The sequence below is a fragment of the Cynocephalus volans genome, chromosome 11, assembly GCF_027409185.1.
Source record: "Cynocephalus volans isolate mCynVol1 chromosome 11, mCynVol1.pri, whole genome shotgun sequence".
In the NCBI taxonomy this organism is placed as follows: domain Eukaryota; kingdom Metazoa; phylum Chordata; class Mammalia; order Dermoptera; family Cynocephalidae; genus Cynocephalus; species Cynocephalus volans.
Genome location: NC_084470.1, coordinates 40,529,855 through 40,554,832, shown reverse-complemented (window position 1 = coordinate 40,554,832; position 24,978 = coordinate 40,529,855). Strand labels below are relative to the sequence as shown.

The following is a 24,978-nucleotide window of genomic DNA, read 5'->3' as shown; positions in this document are numbered from 1 at the left end:
ACTTGTGTCTCACCAATTCAAAATTATTACTGAAAAAGTTTACTTTTGGACCACCTATGGAGAAAAGGTTTAAATAAACAAAGGAATATTTTATTTAACTAAAATATATTAAAACTTAAAAACAGTTTTCTCAGTCCCCACTGACACATAAGCAGTCTTCAAGCCTTTTCTAGCCACATTAAGAGCCAAGAACAGGATCTTAACTTGTATTTTAACTTCATTAGTTTCCAATTTTTTAAAATATGCATTTCTTCATCTTTTAACAGCTCTATGACACAGGTGGGACAGGATTACTACATCCGTTTTGCAGATACCTGCACAGTGACAATTGGAGTAGTTAAGTGACTTACCTGAAGTCACACTATCAGTAAATACCTGATCCAGGATTAGAACTCAGATCATCTGTCATTTTTCTCCAAGTCTCAGAGCCCCAGTGATCAAAATAACTTGGAAATATTTCATTTTAAGTTCTAGAATTAAACCAAATTAGCTAAGTGTTAAAGTATTTTATGATCATAAATGCCATGAAAACTGACATTTAGCCTATGCTTTCTTTTAGCTTGTGCCCCAGTAGGATGCATTGAAGACCTTGGAAAAGACAGCACAAAACTGCACTTGACGAATTTTACTGCAGCATACAAAAGACATCCCCCTCTCTCTCCAAATGGCAAAGCTCTTTATCATACATCTTCCCCTTTACCAGGAGATATAAAGGTTTTGTCAGAGAAAGCAATTCTCCAATCCTGGACAGATAATGAGAGATCCATTCCTGCTGATGGTACAAACTTTCAGGAACACAGCTCTTATGGCAGAAATTCTCTAGAAGATAATTCTTGGGTATTCCCAAGCCCTCCTAAATCAAGTGAGACAGCATTTGGGGAAACTAAAAGTAAAATTTTGCCTTTACCCAACCTGCCACCACTGCATTACTTGGATCAACATAATCAAAACTTCTTTTATAAACATTAGTTCTGAAGAGATGCATGATTTGATCACGAGGATACTATCTCTCTCAGTGGTTCTCCCAGGAAATTATTTAACAAACTGAAAGTGGATTTTTATTAAAATTTTGCAGAGTTCTTCAGTATATACATTTGAACATACTGTATGATAATTATGTAGTTGTGTAGTTGATTTTTCAATATGAAAGATCACTCCTCAGTTCCATATTCTAAGAATCATATGTGATACAATACTAATTAAGGTGTTTTAAAACAACAGTTCTTCCTTTGAGAAAAACTGTAAAATTTTGCCTCTCAGATGAAAAAGGTAATTGGAGATTTTTAGACATGGTTTTACAAAGTATGTTAAATGCCTAAATACACAGTCATAAAAATAAAAGGAAGCCATTAATATAGGAGAAAAACATGTATGTTGCTTCAAATTGCATAAAGGAGCAAATGGCAGTGTGAATAGGTTGTATTTCTGTTGACCTTACGATGCATAAAGATATAAAAAATATTATAATGAAATAAGTGTCTAGGTTATTCCATCTCTATATGTTATTGTGTTTAAAAGTTTAAGATTTAAAATGATTTTTTAGTCACAATACTGTTTGTTGATAAAATTTTAGAATTGCAAATTGGATTCTGACTTGAAATAAGCTGATCATTGAAGCCAACTTTGTCCCAGTACGTTCCTCATGTCTAATTGAAAAAAAAAGATGAAGTAGTTGAAAACTGTGTGGTGTGTGAATAAACTATTACAACCCTATACACCATTCAGTTAGAAGTAGAAAGAGCATCACACAGGTTTCAGTCTAATCTGTCCATTCAGTGGTCCATGCTGAAAATCTAAATGTTTGTCACTGTATAGTCATTTTCCTCAAAGGAACTACAGCTACTTGTTATGGACAGTAACTTACAAACTGTTAGACTTTGTTTTGAAATGTAATATTTTACTTATTGAGAAAGTTAGGTTTAATTAATTGAATAAGGAATTCTAATTCTAGAAACCAAATTTTGTGCTGTATTTACGTAGTACAATCGTGAAATGTCCCTAAACTCTATTGTTCTAAGTGGCCAGTTATTTGTAACTAGTAAGGAAACAAACAACAAAGATGGCTTCACATGGAAATTTATCTGAATTCTTTCAGGGTGGAGGTATTAAGAATGTTAGTAATATATTACTTGGTTCATACACCTTTTGCTTGGGATAAAGTGTTTCATGTAGGAGAACTTTATCCTTTTTGATAGAGTTTCATATATCTTGAACTCAAAAGAATATCTCAGATCTCTTCTTCTATATTACTGAAGAGCATACATACATAAACAATGTTCACCATTCACCAGATATTTTTGCCTTTCTATTATCTTACTCACTTATTCAGGCTTGCCTGTGATTAATGGAATTGGTGTCAGATGCTGGAATTTATTCTGACCAATGAACACAGCTGACTCAGGGGAGTACAATCACCTGACAAGTAATAGAACAAAACCCAATATGCATTAAACAAATACAAGACTTCAGGCTTTAGCTGAAGGAGGCAACTACCTGTGTAATAAAGCAGCAGAAAACTATTTCTCATGTTGCTGCATAGTCTGTATATTATATCTAATCTCTAATGTAGCTTACTGGTTTACCTTTTTTAAAACCAAGATTGGAAATTTTCATTTGTAAAGAAAATGAGTCTTAGGAGATAACAGCTTGATTAATGTTTTAAATAATGCCAAGAAATTGTTTAATTAAAACAACTTAAGTTTTATTTGAAATTGAAGTGGATGTGAAATACTGCCCTTGCCTGTGTATACCCAGGTCTGGTACTAATTGTTAGTTATCAATATGATTTATACAACACTGTCTTGTTAAACCAACTTCTTTGAGAGAAGAAAATTCTTTTTTATCTAAACAATAGAATGGTAACTATCAAACAGGTATGCTAAATGATGTATAAGACTCATTAGTAAGGAAAGATGTATTAGCCCGTTTCTGTTGCTTATAACAGAATACCCAAAACTGCGTAATTTATAAAGAAGTAGAATTTATTCAAGTGTAGAGGCTGGGAAGTACAAAGTCCAGGGGCGCATCTGGTGAGGGCCTTGTTCTTGGTGGTGACTACATAGCAATGCAAGTTATATTGCAAATGGCTGAGCAAGAGAGCTAACCTCCTCACTTGCTCTCCTTTTAAAGCCATCAGAACCACACTCATTACACCATGATTGGATCAATCCATTCACAAGAGCATAGTCTTCACAATCACCTCTTCCTTCAAGGTTGCATCTTTGAATTACCATAACGGGATTTCCCCCCCCCCTCTTAACACTATGAAAATTGAGGTTGGGTTTCTAATACATGAACCTTTGGGGAGAAGGTTTAACCCACAGCAAAAGATAACCAAAAAAATTTTTAACCTAGCCAGAAACTTTTTTTTGGATGGCTGCCCTGTATGGGGATCCAAACCCTTGACCTTGGTGTTAAAACACCACACTCTAACTAACTGAACCTTCCAGCCCCCCCAGCCAGAAATTTTTTAATGTACACTTAATGATCATCTAGGTAAGATTCAAAAAGAAATGAGTGGCCCATGAATGGCTTATGATTTTCTTAAAATTGAAAATTTTAGGTTGACCTCTCATACTAGTTGAAATTTGCTCCAAATAGCTTCTTTTGAAATTTTCTTTAATCTTTAGATTTATTTTTATAAGATAACCCAATTCAGCACATCCATAACGGAACAGAATGAAGAGAACACAGAAAACAACACACATTCTTTCCTCTTGATCCCTTATCAGTAAAATTTACATCTCTAAAAGGAAGATTTTTTTAATTGCGTTGCTGCCAAAATGGAACAATTCATAAGTAGAACAGGGACATACTTATGTGAAACATTAGGAAACCAAAATAGATAGGGGGGAAATTCAGACTTAATCATGTGACAACAAAGTAATAATCTTATCCAGAAAGGCTTCTTGGAGAAGGTAACTCTTGAGGGGTTAAAAAAAAACAACCCATGGATTGTCACTTGTGAACAAGGAATAACATAAGCAGAGGCACCAATGAGCAAGCAAGACGCAACTGAGGCAGCTGAGTGTGGACAGGCATACATGTTCTGGATGCTATAATGGTTTAGTTTTTGACATGATAAAGAGGGACAAACCCATTATTTATACTATTTAATTTGCCTGGCACCTATGGGGAAAGTGACATCTATGTAACTGAACTTTCCACGTAAAATTGAAGTCTGCTTTGATTTTAATCAAAATTATATAATGGTCAGATGATTTCACCAGCTTCTTAAAGTAACTGTTTTGCCTTTCTTCATTTGAACCATCATTAAAAACAAGAATTAAGGTCCTGTGCTCTAGGAAATGCACGAAAACCAAAAGGCCAACAGGAATATAGGCTTGTTTGCCCCTATGCTGTGTGGTCTCTGGATTTCTTTATTTGCTTTGCTTTTGTCTGTTCTAGTAATCTCCCTCCTTTTGATCTGTGGCCTGGGAAAATGTGGTTTCTTTGTATTTCAAATAAGAGTAAAATAGTTCTTTGAGTGGCTCACTCGAGTAAAGTGTGGAACTTAAACATCCATTGATTCTTTAGTGTCTTATTTGACTTAATTTTACTAAGTCATTTAAAAAAAAAAAACTCAGATCTATTTCATGGGATTGGGGCCAACGTTAAATCTTGTCTTACTGGGTTGTAATTTCTGTTTGCGATTTTAATGAGGACTGTGAAAATATACATAAAGTTTACTTAACTGGAAATTGGTTACAGTGGCAGTGATAAAGAGTTAACAGTTCATGGGGAAGAAAAGAACAAGTTTTAATACAGAAGCTCAACCTGGGACCAAATAATTGCACTGGGACAAATTTTTCATACTATCTCCTGAGTCCATTACTATGTTACACAAACGGTAATTCATACTTACAATAATGACTTTTTAAAATGAAAGATTTTCAGTAGCCAAGTTAACAGGTCAAGAACATAATACCTTTTAGAACATTTTCCATCAAAGATGTAATTAAAATTAATTCATTTAAGTACTCATCTCCCTATCTATGTTTCCAAATAAGCTTTCACTACTAACAACAACTACCAATTAAAGAACATTTGCCATGTCTGAGACACTGTCCTATATATACTGTACACATACCTGTAATACTCAATAAATCCTCACAATAACTGTGAGATTTACTTCCACAGTTGCATAACTAATAAATGGTAGAGCCTGGAAGGATTCTGGTTCTAGTTATTATTAACATCTTTGAAGTTTGTCCATTCCTACTTTTCTTTATTTTTTGTCCCCATAATTGGCCATTTGCCTAAACACTGGAAGAAGGTAATATAAGATCCATATGGAATTCTTAAGAATTATCATCACTGTTACAGAACCATAGTTCTGGAAAAACTTTAAAAATCCAGAATGACCAGGAAAATTATATCCCATTTCAGTATGTATGACTATCTATTCCTTCTGATAAAGAACTTTGAAATAAAAAAAAAGATCTTTATTTCAGGTAAAATTAATATTTCCATAATTAAGATAAAGCAAACACATTCTTATCATGAGCCCATTTTTTCAGGTGATTTCCTGAAATGACTTCCATAAATAATGTTAGAGTTCGTGAGCATCATTTGAATATTTGCCTACATGCTTGTGGGAAGCTTCTGAAGCCTTTTCTTGGTAGGAATTCCAGTTTTTCTGAATTCTTCCCTTTCCTTCAGGTATTCCATTTTGCATTCTTCATAAAAGTCTGGATTATTATAGCTACAAGAAGGAAATAAAAGTCTCCTTTTAAAGTGAATAACGTTGCAAGTATTCAATATAAGCCTACTTTATTTAATAATATTCACACATCTAGTTCACTGGGCTCAATCTTTAGAAATAAACTTTTAGTAATGCTCACAAATTCACTTTAAAAAGTATGCTACCAAACTAAAAGAAAAAGACTACGTGTACAAAGTGTTATGCTAGAGGTATGGCCCAGGACAACATGGAAACATGAATAAGAAATGAGGAAGGGGACAATGTCAAGGAGAATGCCTGCATTTTGAAGCACCAACAGAAATCCAATAAGGCACATGTAGAAAGGCACACATAAGGAAAAACTGTGATATATGAAGAATTGCAAGAAGGCTGGTACCACTATAGTAGATTACGCACACAGGAGAAAGGGCCTGAGAGGAAGATGGAACAGGCAAGGGCCAAATCACGATGGGCCATTTATGCCATACCAAGAAATCTATCCTGAAGGCAATGGGGCACAATTAACAGAGCACCTATAAGATCAGTTTTGTGTCTTGGATGATTCTGACAGCATGTGGCAGATAGGGTGAAGGGACAGCAAGTTAGAGGCAGGATGTCCAATAAACTATTAAAATGGTCCAGGCAAGACATGATGAGGGTCTAGGCCAAAGGAAGTATAGAGAATGAAAAGGGAGACGTGGATGTGGGGGAGATTAGGAAATCGATAGGAAACAGCCAATTAGAGAGATAGGAGACAAAGAATACTCTAGATTCTAGACAGCTGTACAATTCACAAAAACACATGATGCAGGCAGAGCAAAAGGAGCCAAGTTCAATGTTGGACCTGACGAAAGAAGCAGAAAAATGTCATCTGTAGAAAGTAATTGCATCCATGGGTGCAAAAAACTTTCTCAGATTTAAGAAGAAAAACCAGGGAAACATCAACTTTAAGGAGTAGGTTAAAGAAAAAAAGGTTGGGAAGTACAGAGAGATGTTGGGGAAACCAAAAAGTGTGTTACAAAGGAAGCTAGATAGAAGAGAATTTTAAGAGAATGTCAGAGGTCAAGTAAAAGAAAGGTTTCTTCCTTGGATTTGTCTACATAAGCCCATTAGAACCTTAAGGAAGAGCAGTTTCAGGGGAGTCGGCAGAAATCAGATCACAGTTTTGAGGGATGAAGGGATGAGAGAAAAAAATGAGCACAACCCATTGTTTGAAGATGTCACTTCGAAGAGAAGATGGCAGAGGGTAGTGGTTACATTCATTTCATAGAATGTCAATAGTAATTAACGCAGAGCACTTAATGTGCTCAAAGATGAAAAATTATTTCTTAGAGTATTTTGGGACTTAAGGTCAAGTAAAATTTTCCTTAATAACTTTCCTAACTTTCAGCAAATGTCTCATCCATGTTTCCTTTGGGGGAGAAGCTTCCCCATCTCTCCTCCCAGAACTCTGTGAGGAATTCTTATTCCTCTACAGCAAAGCACATAGTATAGTTCCTGGCCCATGAATAAGCTTTGCTGTTGATATTAATCACTTGAGAGAAAACATGAACATTGAGTGTGTTTCCTCACCTATAAATGTAGAGATGAGTTCAGATAATTTCTAAAGTCTTTTCCAACTCTAGCATTCTACAAGAAGTCTATATAAGTTTATGTGTACATACAGGTCGAGTATCCAAACTGCTTGGGGCTAGAACTGTTTCAGATTTTGGATATTTTTGGATTTTAGAATATTTTCAGAATAAATATCAGTTGAGCCTCCCTAATCCGAAAATTAGAAATCTGAAGTATTCCAATGAGCGTTTCCTCTGAGTGTCATATTGGCAATCAAAATGTTTCAGATTTTGAAGCATTTCAAATTTCAGATTTTCAGATTAGAGATGCTCAACCTGTAATTTGTTATTTAAAAAGGAACAAATAAAGGGTTCAGACTATCATTTATTTTTTATTTAATCCCTAAGAAATACCATACCATACTAACATATATGCTTCACAGGCTAGAGGAGCAAAGTATAAAGGAAATAAGGTCTTACCAAAACAAAGATTTTACAACTATCAATTAACAATACTTACTAAAGTATTCTGCAATATTACGTCAATAATGTGGGGAGATAAAATAGAAAGCCCCTGGAGAGAGAGAGAGACAGAGACAGAGAGAGACAGAGAGAGAGAGAGGGAGGGAGGGAGGGGGAGAGAGAGAGAGAGAGAGAGAGAGAGAGAGAGAGAGTGTGTGTGTGTGTGTGTGTGTGTGTGTGTGTGTGTGTGTGTGTGTGTGTGTGTGTGTGTGTGTGTGTGTGTGTGTGTGTGTGTGTGTGTGTGTGTGTGTGTGTGTGTGTGTGTGTGTGTGTGTGTGTGTGTGTGTGTGTGTGTGTGTGTGTGTGTGTGTGTGTGTGTGTGTGTTGCAGCTGGCTCGTACAAGGACCCAAACTGTTGACCTTTATGAACTTTGTACATTTTTACTTAAAGACTGAATGAACTAAAACAAGATATTACTGAACAAGATATTTAAGAATTATTTTAAAAATTAATTTGATTAACTTCAAAAATCTAAATTTACCTTTGTATCCTTTATATGATTTATCACAACTTTCCCAGGAGTTAAATTATAGTGATACAATAAATAACAAAGCTGGAAAGGTTTTAGAGATATTCTAATTCAGTATCTTTCCATTAGAAGAAATAAACAATAATCAGTCTATACTATATTCTGCAGATCAACTTGTTTATGAAAAGGGACTTGTTAAATCATGTGAAAAATCATTTACTTTTGTTTGCTGACTTCCTATTTTTAATCAGTTACAATGCTGACAAACGTAACTTGAAAAGACCATTTCATAAATATGCTGTTTTTTAAAGAATAATCTTCAACATATTGAGATTTTATTTTAGACTTGGCCAACAATATGACAAAGTTGGTGGGGAGGGAGGTACAGAATACATTACATGTAATAAGTTAACTCACATGCTCTTACTACACACACACACACACACACACACACACACACACACACACACACACACAAAAGCACAAACACAGAGGTAACTACTTACTAAGCAGTTAGACATTCTTTCAATGCAGAATTTTCTTTCCGGCACTTTACTACCATAAGGAATCCAGAATCTTTACAACATTTGGTAAAATCTAGAATAAAATATTTGGAGGAAAAAAATTACTTGTAATTACGTCAATATAATTTTTTTTTTTTTTTTTTTTTTTTTTGTCTTTTTGTGACAGGCCGCACCGCGCGAACCGGCCATCCCTATATAGGATCCGAACCCGCGGCGGGAGCACTGCCGCGCTCCCAGCGCCGCACTCTCCCGAGTGCGCCACAGGGTCGGCCCAACGTCAATATAATTTTTAACAGCTCTAAAATATTCACTCATTTAACCTGTATTACCAAGACTGTGCTTGGCACACATTATATACCCAACAAAGGGCATGTACACCAGCAGAAGGCAAACTAAGATGAATGCCGCTCACTTTGTAGAGATAAATAAGATTTGAAAGGATGGAGAGAGGACTTCTGAGACAACGGGTGAGGAGGCTTCATGGAGGCAGACAGGATGTAGAGACTAAGTAGAATTTCTAGGGGAAATAAATAAGAGTCAAACGGGAATAGTTTGCAGATATTGGTATCTGGTGTCCAGCCTCTGTGTGTCTTCTCAGTACATGGCAAAGCTGGTGGATCCCCCCACCTGATGGCAGCAAGGCATCCCCTTTCTTTTACATAACCCTTCCATCATGCCTGAGCTTCTAATAACAGGACCCCCCATTTCACTCCCAAGTCAGTTCCTAGATGCCTCATAAATTTCAAATAGCTTTCTGTCAAATTTCCATGGTAGTTTGCCTTTTAAATTGTATTGGCCCCTTTGGTATCCTGCCTTCTCAGGACCACTAACCCAGAAAAGCCTGGTTCCACACTCCCACACTCCCACATTCCACCCATAGCTGGGCCACTTGCTACTCTGTCTTGCATCAGACTCAGTTCTACCTTATCCCTTCCGCAGGACAGTTTGCTTTGCTCCCCACCCTTTTCAGCTACTCTCCTGAGCTGTTCTGGCTCTTCCTCTGACCACTGGCTCTAGTTCCAGGCTCTGCCTCCTCTAATCTGCTGTAAGTAACCAACAACTTCCATGTCAGATCTTAAAATATGACATCATCCTCACAAAGAAGCTGTATGCAAAAAAAATATGTTTTCTCAATATCTTTTATAATTTCTTTAATACAAAATTATCAAGATTCCCCTCTTTTCTTGAGCTTTGTGTTATCCTTCCAGTAACTGAGGAATATAAATTTTTATAATTATCTTAAAACAAGCAGATAATTTCAGGAGTCTCTATGAAGGTACATGCCTGTAATATGTAACAAAAATATTTTTAAGCCACAAGCAAGCAAAAATGATTGAGATCTGTTAAATGCATAAAAAACTTATTAGGGAGGCTTTTCTGGGACAACAGCCCTATCATATAAAAATTTCTATCCACCTGCGGCATCATAACCATACTCCAGAAAATATTATTGTAACAGGAACAAGGATAAAGGATGTAAGAAATGACTTTAATTCAAATAATGTGCATGATCACATGAAATTGTGAGTGATATGTAATATTCCCCTTCAAAGACACACAGGATTAGCTTCCTTTAGCTTCTTTTTCATTAGTCTCAGCACTCCCACCGTTTGCTCTCTCATTCCCAACTCAGTCTGTTAGACTCTGAACCTAGTCAAGTATCTTCTTCATTCCAACTATAAATCTAGTTGTCCCTCTCTGTGCAGATGAGCTGGGCATATGGGCCAAATCAAACCAAGGGAAATTCCTTTGTGTCCTTTGACTAAGGACTCCCTACAACTCAAAAGGCAATGCAGACTTACAGGGAGCTCATTACCACTGGAATTGCTAAGGGGTGTCTACATGGCTATCAAAAAGTCTATTAACTGTCACTTCCTTATACCTATACCAGACTAGTTCACCCAGATAATGTCTACAAGGAAGATACATGAAAATATGCTAGGTGACCAAACCCCAATCCTTTTTTGGAAAACACAAACATGACTATTATCAAAAGTCTATTTTCTTAATTTAACAAACCCAATACTTTTACTGACTTGAGAAATTCACAACAGAATGCTTAGGCATTGTATTATTTTAAGATTTGTCTTCCCTAATACAAATTAAAATGCCCTTTGTAGGGAACTGATGCATGATAGCATTTATGTGTTCTGATCACAATAAAGGCATAGTCTATATATTTTCACACTTGTTCAAATCTCTTCAGGAGTAACTGACTGGCCTGAAGCCTCGAGCTGTTTGTAAGGTTTTTGTCCTGTAATGAGGATCTTTCCTTCATCCTATATTAGCATACATTCATATAATAGTGATGATGCTAATATTGCCAACTGATTCTAAAATGGCATTTTGAAACAATTCCAATTTAAAGTGCTTCCCTCTCAATTTGATGTTAAATGTTAAAGAGCTTGTTCACCTGATTCTATCAATAGTTTATTTTTAATTACCATTAAAGACTATGACAATAAAATTTCATTCAGTTAAGTATATCTTAAGATAATGCAATGAATATCAATAAACAGAGAAGAAATGTGGAGAGATTGTTAAAGCTTATTCTAAAGCTTGAAGCGTGCACTCAAGACCCTTTTAAAGTAAAGAACATGAAATTCCATCTTTTTTTTTGTATGCCTTTCACTTCTCTCAAAGAAACCAATTATCAGCATACAACAAACTACTGGTAAAAAGATTCTTTGGATATAATAAAATTTGGATCAAGAACATCTAGGAAAAGACAGATATAAAATCTAACTTTAGTTGAACTAAGATAATGGATAAAATAATCATTCATATTATAATAAAGTACAACTAGTCTATATAATTTCCAACTTACTATCATATGAAAAAACTTTTTTGGAGCCTCCATATAAAAGCAGTAACAGAAATAATGGATTAAAATTATTTGTTTTTAATTTATTCACTGAGAGATGATAATTTTAAAACATACCATTATTTCATATATCTGACTAGAACCAAGGTGTTATTATCTCCATTAATTTATGATCTTTAAAAAATACATTTTTTCACAATCACCTTTAAACACAGCACTTATTCCAAACTTTTCAGTACTTTTATTTCCTTAACCAGTACACGTTATTTATAAAATGCCTATTTTCTCCAACCAAAGATATATTTGGATAGAAATATAACTTAGAATTTTAACATACAAGCCATATGCAATATGTTCATGACTACACCATCATCTTAATGGGTTTTACCTTTAAATTGGGAACTTGAAATTAATCTAAATGAAAAACATTTAGGAGGTCCTGGTTATTAAAAAATACAGTAGGGCAAATTTAAAAATCACCCTTAATTCCTAAGATATCATATCAATTCTACAAATGGAAACCTTAAGCATAAACTGTTTTCTTATATAAAACTGGATAAGAATGAAAATGGAGATGTACTTTAAACATAATATAGAAAAGATCTTTTGACCAGTTATTGAATCTTAAGGGGTTTTAAAAATATAATACTGAACATAATACAATTTGAAGAGGATCTAGGTACCAACTTTTTGTTAAGATTTCCCCACAGATAAAGGTATCTATGGTTTTAAATCTATAATGTAAATTAAAATCTAAAACTAAATTTTCTCATGAAAAGCTATTTTTTATGTGAAGACTTCTGTAGTGAACAGTCTAATGTCAGGTCCCTGCAGACAATGCCTAAGTGCTGTGCTGTTCTCAGTTATCATCATCCCTTCTTGAAGCTGTGAAGTAAAAAGTGCCTGAAGACAACAGGAGGTCACCCTCACTTTTGAGCTCACCAGTTCCAAATGCAGTGATGAAAGCCTGAACCAAGGTAGAGACAATGAAGACAGTATTTTGTCCTCTTCTTTCTAATGACTGCTCAGCTGATGAAAAACGAGGCTACAAGGCCACAATGCACATTAATTCTGTGTAACCAACAGCATGAACCATATTTCATGAGGTTCATGTGAAAGATTTTGTAAACAGTTCTGACTTTATGTATATTCGTTTAAAAAATTTAGTAATGAAACTGTAGACAGACCTCCTTGCAACCCTGTGTCAATGATCCCAGTAATTTTGACTTTTGGAAAGAACCCAATCCAACCTGTAGACAAAGCCAAGTATTATAAATAATTTTAGACTGATGAGATGTTAATTAGGACAAGTTCAATTACGTTGAAAAAAGTATATCAGTGAGTCTTTTCTGGCAAACATTCTAATCAAAAAACAAAAAACAAACAAAAAATATGGTTCTATAGATAATTTTCCGAGGCATCCATAAAACTAATAGTTCAAATGGAAAAACAAAATGTGCAGGAACGATAAGAATCTTTTACAAGAGACATACATTGAAATAGTGGCTTCTTCACTGCACTCACACCTTTAAGAATGTTTCAGTTTCCAAAGGCAAATCTACAACACTGCAGATGGGAAAAGGCCAGGTCATGTTGTTACTTTAACGTTTAAGAAGAGATCCATTTGTTTTTTCTTTAAATTACCAAACTAGAACGAAAAATAAAAAATCACCTACATTTCTGTCTTCACAATAGCAACAACAATATAATAGTTAATAATTTTTGTGTTTACTATGTACAATGCACACTCCAAATGTGCTGATTGTTTCACACATATTAGCTGATTCAATAAATTAGGATATTTAATTATTTTCATATATTCTTTCAGTACTTATCCAGGGGCTCATAAAATATGATTCATTCCTTCAATGAACATTTTTAAAGTACTTATTACATGCTTAGTACTGTGTTAGATTCTGGGATTTCCGTGCTGAATTAGACAGAGAGGGTTTCTGCTCTGTGGGAGCTAACAACAGTCCCTGGGGAAGACAGATAACTAAAAAGTGCTAACAGTTGAGTTTGATACCTGTTCTGACAGGGGAAGCACAGGGAGGGTGCTGTGGGACGAACAGAATGGGGACCCCAATCATATTCAAGAGGAACTCCCAATGTGAACTGCTTTTAAGCTAAGATCTACACTCTGTATTTAGCTAAAGAGGAGGAGGAAGAGTATTCTGGACAAAGGGAAGAGCAGAACAGAAGGTCTGGAGGTGAATAGGCAGGACATTTTTGGAAGTGTGTGTGTGTGTGTGTGTGTGTGTGTGTGTGTGTGTGTGTGTGTGTGTGTGTGTGTGTGTGTGTGTGTGTGTGTGTGTGTGTGTGTGTGTGTGTGTGTGTGTGTGTGTTGGATGTAATTGGAGGAGGAAAGGCATGAACCAAGTATGACCTTTGGGCAGTGTTAAAATGTTTAAGCTTTGTCCTAAAGGGCAATGGCCACCCTCAGAAGCATTTTAAACAGTAGAATAGCATGATCATATTTTCTTCTGCAGAGAACTGAGAAGTACGCAGGGGAAATGGGATGGGAAATAATAATTTTAAAAAAAACTGGTTAGAAAGTTAGTACAATAATGCAAGCGAGAGATGGCAAGGAGCTAAAAAGACAGAGGAAGTGGAATGGACAGAAGTGGATAAATACAGCTGAAATTTAAGAGAACTAATTGGACTTGGAATACAAATAAGTATGAAGGTAACAGATGAAGGAATCTAGAATAACTCCTAAATTTCTCGCTGGGTGCAAGATGGCACAGTTTCATGACTTAAAAAACACCAGAAAACAAAACACTGTTTTACATAAAACACATACACACATATGCCAGAAAAGGAACAGCATCTGATTTGTTACATTTTGGTGGGAGCCAGTGGAGGAAGATGGAATAAACATGACGATGAGTTTAGGACATGTTCAGCTAGGGTGCCTGTGAAATATAGGAGCAAAGTTGTCCAGAAGGTACTCAGCTCTACGAGTCTGAAGCAAGTCCAAAGATATTGTTTTGACAGAAGTAACTAATTAAAAGTAGGAAAAAGAAAAGAGACCCTGGGCAACCACTGAGGAATACCAATAATTAAGGATCTAGGAGAGAAAGAAGAGACTGAAAAGATACGAAGGACTATGTAGCATCACGGAAGTCAAGGAAACCAAGCGTTTTACCCTTGGTAGATAATCAGGGTCCACTGGACCCAACTATGGATTTTTTGTTTCTTTTATGAGTAGTTTCACCTATTTCAAGTATGATATTTCATGATTTTTATTCTTTCTTAGAAGCCTCCAAAAAAACAAAGAGAATTGACATACTTCTAATACAATTCATTGTTTTGCAATTATCACATAGGTTCATTAGATTTTTGTATAAGTCTAGGATACAATATAAAACTTAATGATCTTATTATTCCTATACCTTGAAAATTTTTATTATTTCATCATCCTAGGAATCATTTTATCATGTCTCATCAGTTATTTCCAATTATGATAGAAATGACTAAAATAAGAAAACAGAATGAAGGAATCGTCTAGAAAGATGATACAACAGTGAATGAAACCTTCATTATTATGTCACTTACCTTATCGTATTGCTCAATGTACTGTATCATCATTCATTAAGATACAAAAGTAGTTTCCTTTTTTTAATTTTTCATTTTCTGCTTATGTTAAGTAGAGTAAAAACCCCCAAAGATGTCCAAGTCAGAAGCCCTGGAACCTGTGAATATCTTAGGTTACATGGCAAAGGGGAATTAAGGTGGCTAATCGGCTGACTTAAAAATAGGAAGATTATCCTGTATTATCTGGGTGGGCCCAAAGTAATCACAAGGTCCTTCAAAGTGAAAGGGGGAGAGGCAGAAGACGGTAACAGAAAAAGAGATGTGATTACGGACATAGAGTCAGAGAGATGCTATCTTGATGGCTTTAAAGATTCAAGAAGGGGAACACAAGCCAAGAAATGGAGACAGCTTCTAGAAGTTGAAAAAGACAAAGAAATGAACTTTCCCCTATAGCCCCCAATAAGGAACACAGCTCTGCCAACACCTTGATTTCAGCCCGGTGAGATCTATATCAGACTTCAGAACTATAACATAATAATTGTGTGTTGTTTTAAGCTACTAATTTTGTATAATTTGTTACAACAGCAATAGAAAATTAATAAACTGCCAGAGTAGAAAAAAGAAAACTGACCAAAATTTGTCTGAGAATTATTAGATGAATTAGAAGAATACAAAGAAACCAACAGCACTCTCGACTTTAATGATGATGGTGAAACTGATCATATAAATACATAATCATAGACTACAAGTCTTTAGATGACAGTATCCTAGATGAATTTTTGCAAAATCAGAAACTGATAAGTGAGTAATATATTTTTAAAGACAAAAAGGAAATATGGTATTCTCATCCCATTAGTCATTCAACAGGAGGAACTTTTGCAGTATTATGTAAAATAAACTGATACTATCCCGTTGTGCTAAAAGGACATACAGCAGTATTTGTCCATCTTTTATGATATCTGAGTACTGAAGTATGCTTGATCCAAATGCTTGAAAGCAGATGTATAAACAGAGGTGATTAGAAGGAAATAGTACTTATGACATTTATAAGTCTAAAAATGAAAATGTCTTAAAATTATGGAGCAAAAAGATGGCCATCCTCACTTTAACAATATTATGAGTCATCAATGTTTTCAAAATTATGGCATTTTAAAGACGCAAGTACAAGAAGAAACAAGATTAATGGTAAACTAGAACCTATTACAGATATACTTGAAATCTGGATTCAGAATCTACAAAACTGATATGTTCCAGGTGCATGATGAGCAGTTAGTTGCATTCAAAGGACATTGACCATTTCAAGATATAAAATTTTCAAAACAAAGAAAACACAGAATAAAAATATGGGCTGGCTCTGTTTAAATTCTTATTAAAATTTCTAGAGTCACTATCCCTTCATTCTTCTGTAGATTATTTAAATACGATTTTAAAATATAAAAACCTAAATAAATAAAAGTCATCCATTGGATGACTACCTTTTCTGAGATTGTTTAGTTTAAGGAATGGTCATTATTGTCAAATGCTGCAGAGATGTTTACTAAGATGAAGAGTGAAAAGTACCCATCAATTTTCATGTTAAAATTTTATACTGCTGTCCAGAAATACCTTTGATTCATATAATGTCAAGGAGGAGATTATAACGACCCAAAATCCTTGCTTCTTATCTCTGATGCACTGAACTTAGCTTTTATTTTCAATTCTCTAGACAGTTATTTCCTTAAATCACTGTTTGTTAAATATAAAATATGGTTCCTAACTTTAATGTATTTACAATATAGTAGCAGATACACGAAAGAAATCAATCATACCAAAGAGCTATATCCTCATTAGGTCAACGGGGGTTTGGATATATTAGGTTAAATAGAGTATAATATTGAAATTAATTTTACCTTTTTACGTTAGTTTCACATTTAAAAAATGTGGATATTATAAATTTAGAATTAGATGAAGCTACTTCCAAAAGTTCATGGAAAAACAGAATTGAAAGATATAAATTTTTGCATGAACTTTTTGAAGTACCCTCCTATATATGGTTTGCATTATATTTCTATTGTCCCATAAAACTTTCTGTGATGATGGAACTCTTATCTGCACTTTCCAATAGAATAACCACTAGTCACATGTGAATACTGAGCACCTGAAATGTGGCTAATGCAACTAAAGAATGAAATTTTTCATTTACTGAAATTTAAATAGCTACATATGTGTCTACTGGCTACCATATTAGACAACACAGCTCTAGACATTTTTAGGTACCTAAACTTCAGGTGAGATAGCTGAAGTTTAGGTAGCTGGTGGTAATTTGGCTATTGTTTCACGATTTGAAACTTATTATCACTTTAGGCATAGTTATCTTCCATATCCTTCCTTACAGCATATTTTTCCATTCACTGATCATTTTTAAGCCTATTAAAATACCTAATAAAAATAAAATATTAAAGAAAACTTAAAAACTAATATAATCATTCTATATTTTCTATATTTATATATTCTATAACTACTATAAATGATCATTCAGTAAACTTTACCTGCTTAGCTGGGATTCAACAAACAGCTGAATAAATAAGTGAATTACAAGAATGAGTGTTCAAATTATGACATTCTACCAGACTTGAGTTGATTTTGCTCACCCTTATATTTGAAAACATGGTCTTGTTAAATAATCTCTCCCATTACTGTTATGTAATTTCTTTGACACAGATCTAAATTTTTGACACTGTTCTTTATCATCATCATGTCTTCAGTTTAGTTAGGGTTGTATTCAGAATTTATCCAAAAACAAAGTTCAAAAAAACAGTAACACAAAACTTTGGGGTTTAATAGAAATTAAAAAGTTTGAGGGGGATATTCAGATTTATTATCTCAGTTTATTGGAATACAAATTTAATGAGATTAAAATGAGACTCCTACAAGGAGCACTTAGAACTTAACACTTAGCGCTTAGCACTTGGAACACAGATGATTTCTGTTTATGGAAAAGCAAAGGACAAGGATACATTAGTAAAGTTGAATAAGGTCTTAAGTCATTCTTAATTCATTTATCCATCAGAAGAAACTGTCTTATTTTAGGTAGCCTTTTTCTTGTTTTTCCATTTAATCACGTAACTTTATAATTATTTTTGAGAGATATTTAAAGATGTTAATAAATAGCAATAAGAACAACATGCTAATGGCAACTAAGATACACTGAGTGTTTCCTACGTACCAGGCACTATAATAAGTACTTTATGTTCATTGGCTCATGTGAATTTTACAAAAATATTATTAAATAGGCACTATTCTTTATTAGCCAGATGAAGAAACTAACCCTTAAACCGGTTATATCATATTTTCAAGATCACTCAGCATGGCACACACTCTCCTAGAACGAGGCCTTTTTAATTCCAGAATAATATCTGTAACTACTACTAGATCCCACTTACTCATTTCTACAATCAGAACACAGGAAAAAACCCTACACCTAGTAGAAATTTCCAAATGTCCAAATTTCCATGCTTATAGAATAGAGACTTAACACAGGACAGTTCTCTCACATAAGGACACAGCTGGGAGCTGGGAAGTGAGTGGCTGCAGCTCAACACAGTCTATCATTACCATAGGAAAAAATAAGGTGGTTTATTTCCGATTTTTTGCTAAAGAACAACTTGGCAACCATCTAAATTGAAATAGAATCAAATACCTCAACTCTCTGATTCCATACCAGTTTCCAGAATTCCCATAAAATATATTTAAATATTTAAAATGAGGTTTTTACACATTAGAAAGTAGCTTATCTAAACTGTACATAATGAAAAGATAAATTTTGTATTTCAGATTTTAAGTGCTACCAGAATTTGAAAGGCAGACATCAGCAAAGCCTAGTGTGGCCAAGGAAAGCACCAGATCAGTCTATCTTTTTAAAAAGACTACATGAAAGAGATGTTCTAAGTCTCTCCACATAGAATCCATGAGCATTATTAATGACAAAAGTGAAGGATTTAGAAAGCGACAAAGCAAGAGAAATATAGGTGAATAAGTCTGGTTTATACCATACATTTTTCTTACATATTCCTTCTTTGCTCCCACATAATCTACAATGTTAAAAAAAACTATTTGTTAACAGGTATTAAGTAACTGACCAAAAAAACTGGGCACACTTCTGAACATGGAGCCTTCTGGAATCTCTTGCCATTTCCCAGTAGGTGCTCTTCCCACTCCCATCCCCTACACCAAAGTGGAAACAAAAGTGGGATCAATGTTTTCAGTAACCCAAGTAATAAATTCACCGGCTGTACTTTTTCAAACTTGCAAGTCGTCTTATAGCCCATTATGGGGATAAGTGTGGGCTGACAGTGACCATTAACCACCATTCACTGAGCATCCTGGAAAGAAACAGCTGTCTTGTTCTAGAGTTCTGGAACTGAAAAGGTTAGAGTAGGAAAGACATTAGAGGTCACTTAACCTAAACCCTTAATTCAGAAAGTCCTCCATTTTACTGTTTAAATACTTGTGGTGACACACCTCACAAGTCAAGCAATTCCTGTGTGTGTGTGTGTGTGTGTGTGTGTGTGTGTGTGTGTGTGTGTGTGTGTGTGTGTGTGTGTGTGTGTGTGTGTGTGTGTGTGTGTGTGTGTGTGTGTGTGTGTGTGTGTGTGTGTGTGTGTGTGTAGGGGGGGAGGGAAGGCTGAAAATGCAAGCATAAGTCTAATGCTGACTTTTCATCAAACATGGCAGGAAACAACATTCATATTTTTCTCTTCTTCTGGTTCAGAGCCAGTTTAAAAGTTGCCGCATCCTCCTCACTGGATGTGGTTTCCAGACTATTCACAAATTCTGGTCATGCTCCCAGTAATATGCTGGTTTGTCAAATTTATTTATTTAACATATTGCTTTGAAACAGCTTAGCATCTCCCTTAAAAAAATAGTATCTGTAAAGTTAGTAAATTCTGCAAATTCAATCACAGTAGAAATTTTCATCCAATTCCAATATAAAAAGGTTCTCATTTGTATGGAATCATTAAGAGAATAATATCACTACCCATTCCTCACCCTCTCTTCTCTCGCCTGAAGCAAAAAATATTTTTACATAAGGCTTTTGGTGACATCATCAAATCTAACACAGTCATACCAACTGCCAAAATGGAAATACTATACCACACAATACTATGCAGCCAGTAAAAAAATAGCACACTGATAGAGAATGATCTCCAAGACTGAAAGTAAAAATAGCAGGTGCAGAAGAGTATATTATAGAATGTTACCATTTCTGTTTAGCCTCCTGTGGTTAGCTCACAGGAGGAAAATGGCAGTTTGGGGGACAAGAATTGGAGAAATACATCTATACTGTGTTTTGGTACTCTCTACATATTACAAAATGTAATTTAAAAAAAGAAAGAAAGAAATAGCTTTGGGTACAGGAGATGGGAGAGTGGAGTACAGATAAGAGGAAACTTGGCTTTCATGAGCAAAGTAAAAAGCCAGCCTTTTTTTTCTCTCTAAGCAGGCCCTTTTCTCCGAATTGCCATTTAGCGACAACTGGGTGGGGAGCCCCACTGCATCTCACTGACAACTCCCCACTCATCACACTCTAAGGATGTCTCCACATGCATGGTTTAATTTCACTAAATGCTGCTTGTTCTCGAATATAAATTTGGACTTTTTTTTTTTTTTTTTTTACAAATTATGCAGCTACATAGATCCTGTTATTCCCATTATACCAATATCAAGTGAAAAGCACTATTCCATGGTAAAATGACACTATCAAAAGTCATGCTATTGGCTTTCTTTTAATTTAACACAGCCACACTAACTGCCAAAATGGAAGAAATCTGACAATAATATGTGCTACCTTACCAATAAATAGGTCTAAATTCTCAGCTTAAAAGGGAAAAAAAGAAAAATAAAAGACATGCTATGCTAAATTTAATTAGACATTTAATAAGTGTAGTATCCCTAGTTAACAAGGCAAATCGATCCTTTCAATTCTGGCTGCAGTTTATTTAAAGACTTTACAATTTTACTGTTTAAGAGCAAGTCCCATGGAGGTGTTATCTCACCATTTATATTTTCACAACACTTATGATATTGCTATCACACTCTTAAAATAAATGAAAAGCCCATGCCACATTTCAGACCAATATAATGCTATAGACTCTATTTTTATTTCTGGAAATAAATATTAAAATAATTCTGTACTGCTCACTTTCTTCTTGCAATGTTGAACATACAAAAAAAATTCTAGTTTTACTTTTTTTTTTAAGTCCCAGGTATACTTGAAAAGCAGAGAGGTTTAACCACTTGGTTTTGAAATTAGGCACTAGAAAATATATCACTATAAAATTCTTACAACAATAGCATTTTATGACAAAATTATTATGCTTTTAATTTTCTATTAAATTGTGATTTATTAGCTTGCTACTTTAAAGATTAGTCTGTATACAGAACGAATTTAGTGGTGCATTTAATAAGACAAGAAAGTAGAAGGATGAACATGAAAAGATTATTTTACATTGTAGTGCATGAGCTATTTGATAATTCTAACATAGTACAAAAGAAAGCCTCTCTCTAGATTGATCATGGTCCAGTTAACATCACTGAATATCTAATACCTCCAACTCAATTAATTCTCACCTGATTAAGATCAGACTGATATTCAAACTAAATCATCTCTCCAGTCAAGTAGAAATCAATATTTCTGATTTTACTTTTAAATTACAATAGAAAATAAAATGCATGCATCTTCAATATGCCTAGAGTAGCTTTTCTATTCTAGTCTACCATAGCATGGATAACACAGTTGATTAAAGAATTATTCTAATTTGAGCACCAATATGTAGCACAATCTGATTAATTTGAACAAAGAGATGGAGTAAAGTAATTAAATATATCTTATACAGGGCAAATAGAAAATTGACATAAAATAAACTTGACTTCTTTAAAACAAACCTCACTATTTATCAGCTCAAGTAGTTAGGAATGCAGTTTTATTAAAGACTGATTACTCTCAGAGAAGAGGCTTGTTTCAGGCACAGATATTTATAAAGTGGGCAAAAAAACAGCTCCTTTTAGATCATACACTTTCCACCATAACTGCATCCAAAAAGCATGCACATACCTAAAAACAACCAAGTAATTTCAATATGACTTTTCCAGAAAAAGAACATACTAACCTATTCCTGTTGAGCAGGGAAACCAGTGAATCCAAAAATAACAAAATGCTTATGTATTTGTAACTGTTACTACTAAACAGAACATCAAACGAATTTTCCTCTTCTTTCATTCCTTAATTCTCTTCAAATTTAAAATGAAGAAGAGTAAAGGCAAATAATTTGTTGTATTAACTGAATAAAAACAATTGTTTTGCTTGTTAGCAAACTCAAAAATTCAGATGAAAATGACAGTAAATTTCAAATTTTAAACAATATATTTAAGAAAGCAAAATCATACCTAAATGTACATTTTATTAGAATTGAAAAAAAACACAATTTAGAGAGTATTTAGTGTATGCCAAAATTGTGCACTATATATATATTTATTATATATGTTATATAGTAAAATACTTAATATATAATTTACATTTTATATAAAATAGAATACATAAACACATATATGTATTATTTGTAAACCTCACAAACTAGGTTATTAACCATTAACTAAATATTCATAGGTATTACATTAGATGTACTTTTTCTGTTGTCTTAGATATATATCCCTTCACAGAAAATATGATGAACCAAGAATTACGCAAATTAATCTGGAAACAGATTTCCAAAATTCATATCCTCTGAAAAACAGCCACAGAAATTACTTATAGGCCATAACTAAGGCATGAAAACCAAAATTTGATATGATATGATATTCTCCAAGGCTTATAGACTCTTGAGGCAGGGCTGCCTATGCAACTTGGAAGTTGGGCGACTTGCATGTTATACACAAAAAGATATTCTTTACTTTCACTAAAGACTATTCAATTTTTCTTGAACCACACAGATATCTCAGTTGGTTTTCTTATTTATGTCTAAAGTGTAGTTTCAGAGGAATATTTCACATATACACACACACACACACACACACACACAGCTGGATATTTGTTTTATGCAAAATCTCACAATTTTACATAGCTAACTTTGTTTTCTAAAACACTGCACAGAGGAAAAACAAAATATGTCTGCATAATGGCTTGCTGCTGAAGGCTGGTGGTCTTCCTCATCTGCTTGAAAGGCTTTCTTCAACATTTCAGTTCTATAATAATCATGCTCATGTGGTTATCCTTTCAAAAACTATCACCCACTCAACAACTACTAAAGTAGAAGTCCCTATAATGATTCTATATAGCATTGGAGAACCTAGGGGCAGAGGAATTAAACGGAGACTTTTCCCATCTAATTCCACAGGCCTCATGCTCTTCCATGGTCTTGTGAGGCTGCCTCAGTCATGGTGGATAAAGTACATTTTACTTCCTTTCAGGAACCAACAACAGGGATTCAAAATGCGCTCTTTTAAAAGCTTACATTTCCTTCAAGCCCACACATTGTATTATTTATCAGTTGCTGCACCTCTCAGAATATAAGCTATAAGAGACACTTGCAGTAAGAATGTTTCATTTGAATAGATGCTACTTTATAAAGGGGGTTTTTCCTCCTCCTCTGTAAGCAAACTATTTGTCAGTTTAATAAATATCTTAAGTTACCAGATATTTAAGAAGTCTCCAAGGAGCAGCAAAGCAATGACACAAAATTAAACAAAAAATAAAATAAAATATCAATTGTGGAAAAAGAAATATCACATACAGTGAAAGATTGATTGTCCAAGAAGGCCCCAAGCAATGGCTAACAGTAACAGTTTAAGGTGGAAGGGCTCACCAGAGGCTATTAGAAAAGCAGCACAAAATCCAAGGGACTATTCTCATGTTGTAAAGATGGAGAAAGAGTTCCAAGAAATGTAAAAAAAAAAAAAAAAAAAAAATCCACCTTTGCTTCCAACTAAATAGTCTACTACACAATCTGAGTACAAATGATGAAATGAATAATTATTTAAAATATTTCTATTAAGTTTACATTGTTAAAATAAAAGCTGTTAAATATACTAACGCATAAAGCATTACAACATAATCTAACAAGTCAAAAAGATATCACTTGGTCTTAAGAAGCTACTTAGAAGATATGTATAAATAAGAATTTTACTTTTATTCTATAAATTATTAGTAACTTTTATTAAAATAATAAAAATAAACAATAAAACACACCTTATCTCAGGATCTGGAAATCTTCTGTTATAAGAACAGAAGAAAGCAGATAAAGTGGCTGTCACAGAGTCTTATTTGTTAGATTCCACAAAGAATATTTTTAATTTTAAAACAGAAAGTCAACAGGGTTGATTGAAATAAAGAGAAATAAATTAATGCTAAATAATTACTAAGGAAGTTTTATTTATGGAAATGAATAATTCAGTGTTTTACAAAGCAAATTCAAGCAGCAGCTGCTTTGCTGACATTAAGATAAAAAGAACTTCCTCAAAATATACAAACTTTAAAACTAGAGTCATTTTTTTCTTTTTTTTATGTCAAACAGGAAGAAGTTATTTCCCAAGTCTTCTAGTTTTAGTATATAAAATACTGTATGCTAACGATGGCAGTCAACTTACCATTCAGGAGTCTCAGCATTAAGTTTTTCATGGGAGGTATCTGTCACATTCTAGATAACTGAAGAACATGCATAATTCCTGCCTGTTAAATCCTATCACAGCTGCGGTAAGAGAGGAGTTCAGATTTCTAACAATCTGTTCCCAACCCACTTGGTCCTGGATTTTATTCAGATCTCAAAATGAATCCTATGGCTGCCTTTTAACTGCAGTACAGTCCCATTTCTATCTGTTTGTTCTCATACCG

At 34.2% G+C, this 24,978-nt stretch overlaps 2 protein-coding genes across 2 annotated transcripts in view; one reads left to right on the top strand and one right to left on the bottom strand.

The window, feature by feature from the left end:
* AZI2 (5-azacytidine induced 2) overlaps positions 1 to 4,518 on the top strand; it is a 28,703-nt gene extending 24,185 nt beyond the window's left edge. Inside the window, exon 8 of the mRNA XM_063113775.1 lies at positions 560 to 4,518. Coding sequence (XP_062969845.1) covers positions 560 to 969 — 410 coding nt within the window. The 3' untranslated portion in view covers positions 970 to 4,518. The remainder of the gene's footprint in view (positions 1 to 559) is intronic.
* The window catches only part of CMC1 (C-X9-C motif containing 1), a 71,213-nt gene continuing 49,198 nt past the window's right edge, over positions 2,964 to 24,978 (bottom strand). Inside the window, exons 3-4 of the mRNA XM_063113776.1 lie at positions 8,735 to 8,825; positions 2,964 to 5,704 (exon numbers count right to left, since the gene is read on the bottom strand). Coding sequence (XP_062969846.1) covers positions 5,584 to 5,704; positions 8,735 to 8,825 — 212 coding nt within the window. The 3' untranslated portion in view covers positions 2,964 to 5,583. The remainder of the gene's footprint in view (positions 5,705 to 8,734; positions 8,826 to 24,978) is intronic.